The sequence below is a fragment of the Penaeus monodon genome, chromosome 2 (genome assembly GCF_015228065.2).
Source record: "Penaeus monodon isolate SGIC_2016 chromosome 2, NSTDA_Pmon_1, whole genome shotgun sequence".
In the NCBI taxonomy this organism is placed as follows: Eukaryota; Metazoa; Arthropoda; class Malacostraca; order Decapoda; family Penaeidae; genus Penaeus; species Penaeus monodon.
Genome location: NC_051387.1, coordinates 55190494 through 55197993, shown reverse-complemented (window position 1 = coordinate 55197993; position 7500 = coordinate 55190494). Strand labels below are relative to the sequence as shown.

General features: G+C 43.6%; 2 protein-coding genes across 2 annotated transcripts in view; both read right to left on the bottom strand.

The window, feature by feature from the left end:
* LOC119579305 (translation initiation factor IF-2-like) overlaps nucleotides 1–1387 on the bottom strand; it is a 5810-nt gene extending 4423 nt beyond the window's left edge. Inside the window, exons 1-2 of the mRNA XM_037927064.1 lie at nucleotides 1234–1387; nucleotides 544–1109 (exon numbers count right to left, since the gene is read on the bottom strand). Of these exons, the coding sequence (XP_037782992.1) occupies nucleotides 544–1109; nucleotides 1234–1387 (720 nt within the window). The remainder of the gene's footprint in view (nucleotides 1–543; nucleotides 1110–1233) is intronic.
* Nucleotides 1388–3876: 2489 nt separating this feature from the next.
* Nucleotides 3877–7500, bottom strand: part of LOC119583884 — a 102729-nt gene continuing 99105 nt past the window's right edge. Inside the window, exon 3 of the mRNA XM_037932608.1 lies at nucleotides 3877–7500. This exon is cut by the window's right edge and continues 1031 nt beyond it. The gene's annotated coding sequence lies outside the window, so the exon portion shown is untranslated.

Here is a 7500-nt window from a genome sequence, read left to right as displayed (position 1 = left end):
TTAACATCAGGTCCAGAAGTGGAAAACAAAGAATGATAACTTGCGCGTGAAAAAAGCAGTGGACTGACCGAAACGTTAGTTCGAGGACCAAACGGCTAAAGTAAAGGGTTGAGTATTGTGCATGGATGACTGGCCGAGCCATGGGGGGTGGGGATGGGGGAGGAGATGAGGGGGGAGGGGGGGGAGTATGAGGGTGATAAGCGCGAAACCAAAGGAAGAAGCGGAAAGGAGGGAAGACTTTTTTGTAATGAAATGAAAAGGGTAAAGAAGATAAAAGACAATAATAATAATAATAAAAAAATTTAATGCGACATTTTTTTTTTCGGGTAAGAGGTTCTCAGATGAAGGGAATTTGCGGCTACGTTTCTGCAGAATCCACGGTTGAGGGAATGTGGATATTGGAGGTGGATTTTTGAAGTTTGAAAGTGGATGTAAGAAGAGTGAGCGACGGTGCATAAACAGGAAGGAAATTCAGGGACTGGGCATAGCGGAGGTTGCGATAAAAGAAAGAAAGATAACGAGAGAGGGATAGTGATAATAGACCTCTCGAGAGGATGCAAAGAAAGGTAAAGATGACAAAGGAAAGGTGAAAACGGAAGAGAAAGAGCTCGGTTTAGCAGGAGGAGATGGCGACAGAGTGAGCAGCTGTGCAGAAGGTCTTCGAGTGCCTCGGGGGCTGCCTCTAGCTGGCTGGCTGTGGGAGGGACGTAGCGACGTGAGGGGCGTGAGAGAGGGCGTGATGGGCGGTGAGTGGGCGTGGTTTCGGTGGTGTGAACGGCGTGTGCGAGGGGGAGGGAGTGTGAGGCAACACGGCACGCAGGCGAGGCCGTGCCGGATACACCGAAAGCGTATGACCCCAGGGGGCCGCGCCCGTGGCCCTGGCGGCGGAGGGCCCCCAGAGCCCGGGCCGGCGGTGTGCTGCGCCGCGACGGGGGGTCGGGGGCAGGGCGCAGGGGAGGGGACGGCCCGCCCGAAGCCCTGCGCCCCCGAGCGCCGCCGCGGCAGGGGGGGTCGCGCCGCAAGCGGGCCTGGGCGGCTGACCGCGGGGATGGGCGGCCCGGGTGCGGCGGACCCAGGCTGTCTACGCCACGCGCCTTGTACAGGCACAGCTTGAAACATTTCCACAGTATCACACAGGCATGGTGTTTAGAGAACACTTCAGTATCATAATATATATATATTATATAAATATCATCAGTCTTCATGTTCCTATGTTAAATGAAAACAACGCACTCGAACGAGAACTTCCAGTGCAAGGGCGGCCCAGCGTCTGTCCCTTCGTGCAGGTGGCGGCGGCTGCGGGTGCGGCGGCGGCGGCGGCGGCGGTGGGGGTGGTGGTGGTGCGGGGGGGTCCTGGGGCGGGGGGGCGTGGCCGAGGGGCAGACATCGCCTCACGCCTCCCCGCCCAGTTAGGGGTGGAAAAATAAATATATCTAAAAAAAAAAAAAAAAAAAAAAAAAGAGAGAAAGAGAGAGAGAGAGAGAGAGAAAGAAAAGGAAAGATTTAACAAAAAGGGGGATAAGAGAGAGAGAGAGAGACAGGTCTGCCTACACCCCCATTATTGCCTTTGGGTCACCACCGCGCCGCCTGAGGTTTGAACAAAAAGTCCCCCCCTCTTTTTTTTTTAAATCCTTCACACCCCCTCCCCCCTCCCCCCTTCCTTCCAGAGGGGAAGCTGGAAGGGCGCAGACGGGAGGAGATGAGATGGGAAGGAGGACTAATTTACAGGTAAGTCTGTCTGTCTGTCTGTGCAGGTGTTGCCAACTCTACAACTCGTCTCGTGGTTGCTGCGAGAAAAGATTTTTCTTCCTCTTTATAGAATCTCACAAAAAGAAAGAAACAGAACAAAGAGAAGAAATGGTGAAAAAGGGAGATTATATAAATAAATGGGAGTCAAAGAATGAGTATAGACAGAAAATAATTCATCATTTAACAGACTGATCAAAATATTCCTTATGATCAATAAATCAAAACACCTTTTCTTCAAGAAACTATATTTATATGCAACTTTTTTTTTTTTTTAAAGGAGAAACTATCAGCCTTTCTATATTTACGCCTTTTATCGCTTTCTTCTTTATTTTTCCCTTCGTAATTGACTCATTTTCTTTATTAAATACAACAGTTTTGCCAAATAAGACAAAACTCTGTATCCTTCTTCAAAGAGAGACTTTTCTTGGCAAATATTAGAGAGAGGAAAAAAATGGGGTTTATAATAGAATAATCAAAGTAAACAACAATAATGGAAAGAAAAACAACAACAGCAACAATGGAATACAATTTAAAAATACACACACACACAAAAAAAGAAAAAAAAGTGTCCGACTTAGGATAGAAAGCTGTTGTTAATTATTTGTTAATTCTATGGCACAGGTAACAGGTATAGGATAGGAACAAAACTTTATGGCTATCCAACGCCCTGAGAAATTTGGTAAACTTTTTATTATTTTATTTCTTTTCTTCAAAGCCTCGATTTATATATTTTCTAGTTTTCTTGTCTTTTATTATTGTTATTGTTATTATTAGTGTGGTTATTATTTTTATTATTATTATTATCATGATCATTATTATCATTATAATCTTTATTACTAATATCATTATTATCACCATCATCATTACTATCTTAAAATTCCATTTCCTTTAGGCATTAACTATCGGTTAAAAATCCTGATTTTTTTTTTGGCGATGTCACCTGAATATGTATACTTGTCAGCTATAACAACAAAAAGATATATATATATACTTGAATTGCCTTACCTTAACAAGCAGATAGATAGTGTCTACTCATCAGCCCTCCAGTCCCGCTACGTCACTGAGACAACTGCTTGTGACGTAACTGGATTGTTGGCCAGAAGTGCACTGGTTATCAAAGTTATATTGCCAGTTAGTGAAGCATCAATTGGTGAGAAATCAAATTAGCGAAGCGTCAGTTAGAGAGTAATTAACTAACTATGCAGCGACTAATGAAGCACCAACAATTGAGGCATGAACTAACTCCACACATAATAGTGACAAGTCTTATATTTCAGCGTAAGACATCCATTCCCAAACAAATAATACATGTTTTTGTCATAGTGTCTGTATTTTTGGAAACCATAAAAAATATAAAAAAAGAAGAAAATCGACGACGAAGAACACGAGATTGAGAAAAATATTTATAATTTGTTGCTTTCCTGATTCTCTATTCCCTATAAGCTATTGGTCTTTTTTTATAGCTTCTATATTTAGCTGTCTTAAGCTCTGTCGTGGGACTATTCATACTTATAAAGGCAGTCTAATATAGACACTCATTTTGTATGACCAAACGAAATTACAATTCGTCAAGGAGTTGATAAAAAAGACAATTTGCTGAGTAATAGATTTCATGACCATTTTTAAAGGATGTTTATAGCCAGAATATTTTTTCTTCTTTTGGGCAAACATGACACTTTCAGCTTTTTTCTTCACCTATTGGTAAATATGGCTTTTGGTTAACACTTTCTTAGGAGGCTTATTAACTCACAAGATGTTCCTGTGGCTGAATACAAGTGGTTGGAGAAGTCCATATAAAATGACAATAACAGTAACAAAATACAGAGAGAATTTGTTTGTATATATATTTTCTTCTTCTTTTCTTTGTTAAGGAGAGCACCTTGGTGAGCGGGTCCTGGTTAGGTGAGGGAGAGGAGCTTCACCTGAGGAGGAAGGATGTGACTCCCCCCCTCCCCCCAGAGGATCCCCTGGACGAAGGACGACTAAAGGATATCGAAGGAAGAAGGAAGCAGAAAGAGAACGAAGGGGGAGAGAAAGGCAAGAAAGAAGAAGAAGAAGAGAGGGGGAGAGGTTAGACGAATGCTCATTTTCCTTCCGTCTCCCCTCTCTCCCCCTCCCCTTTTTTTCACTTTTTCTTTCCCCTCTCTCTCTCCTCCTCTTTCTATGTCTCTCTCTGGTTCCCTCGTCCTTCCTCTTACCTAAACCACATCGTCTTGAAAGCGTCCGGGAGGCCAAACTCCCCCCCTCAGCTGGACTACCCACAGAGCCCTACTTTGACCTGAGTGACATGGGCTAAAATACATTTTTTTTTTATCAGAAGTGTTTTTTTTTAATTATCATTATTATTTATTTGTTATCTTATCCACTTAATCAATTGATATTCTTATGATCCCTGATGGAATTCCCTGGTTTCAGTCTCTCTCCCTCTCTCTCTCTCTCTCTCTCTCTCTCTCTCTCTCTCTCTCTCTCTCTCTCTCTCTCTCTCTCTCTCGCTCTTTGGACAATCATGATGATAATTTTGTAATTGGAGGCGAAGGTGGGTGGGAGTGAGGGTCGCATGTAAGAGCACAGCCTCGTGATAATCCGCCCCTCCCACACTTCCACGCACTCGAGATGCGATCAGCTGTTCTGAGCTGATGCTGTCTCTCTCTCGCTCCCTTTTCCACGCTCTGATACCACGTGTATTTACATTTTTTTTTCTATTGACACTTTTTTTTATGTATATATGGATATTTTTGTGCTTTAACCTTTAATCAACACAGTCAAATGTTTTTTTTCGTTATTAGATACCAAAAAAAAAAAAAGATATATAATATTTTTTTTGTCATAGAAATGTTATTTCTTTCTTTCTGTATTTCTACATTTGTCTGTATCCTGCGAGCGTGAAATTGTACATAAAAGTCCATAGGCAGAAGCTACAGTGAATACTTATGTAGCCTTTTGGTCTTAAGTCACTTTTAGACAAATCATCTTGGAACCAAAAACAACAATATGTATGGGAAATTATGCTTCTATATAGATATATTTCATAATACACAATCTTAGCCACATTTCCAAAAAACAAATGATACATAACAAACATATATTTATATATATTTATGTATATATATATTCGTCCTCGTGCAAGTGATGTTACCAGTGACCAGCTCAGGGATATTGAGACATTCTAGCTCTCCTTTTAGAAGTGAAAAAGACAAAAAAAAAAAAAAAAAAAAACACACACGAGGGTAAAATCCCCATAGTCAACAATGGCATCCTGGAACGCTTGGTCAGTGGTACCATCACCATAGCTACCGGGGTGGGGGGTGAAGGGAAGGGGGAGGGCCTAGAGGGATATCCAGATACAACACATACAACATCACAAAATCGGTGAGGACGACTAGTAGATCAGCGAATATATATGTATATAATTTCTTTTAAAAGGGGAAGATAAAACTCTTTTTTTTTCTCTTTTTTTGAATATTCTTTCTGGGGAGGTTTGCCTCTAGACCCTGGGCTAACAATATGGAAATTAATCAGTCAGTATCCCCAAGGTGGTAAAGATTTCTGCTGATTTGTTTTTTTTTTTCTTCATTATACATTTAAATTATCATCATCATTATCGTCATCATCGCTTCCATCTCGTTCATCTTTCCGCTGTAGTTCCGTTCCAGAGAGATTGTTTCGGGGAGTCACAGGAATCTTGCTTTTGTTCCTACTTCGCCATGCTTTCCTTTGTCATCTCCACCTTTTTTCCCTGCTGGTGTCCGAGGGCTGGAGAGTCTGGGAGGGGGGGAAGGAAGGAGGAGGCGTTGAAGGAGGAGGCGGAGGAGACGGTCCCACCCGCGGCAGACCTCGAAGTGAGTCCTTCGGTCTTCTTGTAGTCTTCGGTTCGCCCAGGAGCAGATGGTTCTTCCGGGAGCGCGTCGCTGATTGGCCGGTAGCTCCTGGTTCGCGTCGCTGATTGGCTGGTAGGTCCTGATTTTGCGTCGCTGATTGGCTGGCAGGCCTTTGTTCTTTGAGACACGACGACACTTCAGGGAAAGAAGGGCACCGTGCGACGGCGTTTGAGTCATGGCCAAAGAGAACGACTTCCTAACAAGGGTGTATGTATGGTGTGTCTACCGAGGTCAGGTCAAGGGTCACACAAGCCATCACCAAAGAGACTGTCTACGATGAAGTCTTCACCGCATGGCGTCTGAACCCTCCTCGCACAGGTCTTCAGGTATAGGTTCTTAGGACCTCGTATTTCCTTCTCACTTCTGCATTTATTATTTTTATTCGTGTTCGCGAATGTAGCTCAAATACTCGAGAATTAGCTTCACCATTCTATATATTCGTTTTAGATGCTGATGAGTCTCCTGTTCAGTAGCATGGATTCAGACCACCCTTGCTGTTGCGTCAGCGTCGAGGCCCCGGGCCGACGCAGGTGGAGGCGCCCTTTGCATACTGTCGCTACTACTCCGTCCTCGCGCCGCCGGACGTCTTGCTCGTGAGTTCCCCGGCGGCGTGGCTGGCTGGTCGACTCGGCTGATCAAAAGGCGCGAGCTGAGATCGCCGTCCGGAGATGTTTTGGGGCGTTGCTGAGGCCATGATAGAGGTGAGGGGGAGGGGTGCGCTTCGGCGGATGTTGTCGCACAGAAAGGCCAAATATTTATCCTTCTTTTTCTGTTGTTGTTTATACCTCTGTTCTGTATTCATATTTCTTCTTCTTCTTCTTCTTCTTTCGCGATGGTAACGAACCTCCGTAAAGAAAACCACGTGACCACAACAACCAATGACGCCATGTAGCTCTTGTGATGTCCAAGGACTGTCTGCTTGAGAACCGGTCGACGCCATCTTGACAGTGGCATCATGGCGCCTGGAGGCCATCCGGGAACACAGTGAGTGACCTAGTGAACCCCGTGGCTCAGGTCGGGGTCATTAGGTCATCAAGTGCTCGCGGAAAAGGTCATCTAAGGTCATCCTCTTTGCGATCGGTGGCCGGGAGATAATAAAACAAACAGACAAGGGAAAAAAAAAACAGATGGTGCAGAACATCCCAATATGTAAAAATGTCCTCCTTCTATGTATGTATGTATCTCTCTCACTTTCTTGTTATTCCATTCATCATCGGCTTGGCGGAGAGGGAGAGGGGGAGGAGGAGGAGGAGGACGAGGAGGAGGAGGAGGAGGACGAAGAAGAGGAGGAGGAGGAGAAGAGGAAGGAGGAGATAGAGGAGGAGGATGAGACAGGGTTTTCCGCCACGCTGAGTGAACATACCGTTTTCGAATGTCGTTTGAAATCTTGTTTTTTTTTCTTTCTTTTTTTATCTTGCTTTTGACCTTTTTTTCTTCTCCTCCTTATATAAGGTGCTTAAGCTGAATAAAGTATTGCCATCCTTCGTCACTTGTTTGGAGGTAGGGGTTGGGGGGCAGGGTTTGTGGGCGGGGCTTAGAAAGATGGGGAAGAGAAAGGTAAGGGTAGGGGGGTGGGGGGAAAGGGTATTAAAGGGTGGATTTTATTTACTTATTAGTTTATCATCATTTATTATTATTATTATTATTATTATTATTATTATTATTATTATTATGCCACCACCTTCGATATGCATCCAGTAAACCACTTAAATGAATATATATTAAAAAAAAAACAAGTAAGATTCTTCGCCAAAGACGACACCGTTTCCATCTCTTAAAATCTTTTTATTGTTTTTTATTCTATTATTCTATTTTTTGTTTAGCTTACGGTGGTATTGCGCTTTATTGCCCTACAGGAAAGTTTGAATATTGG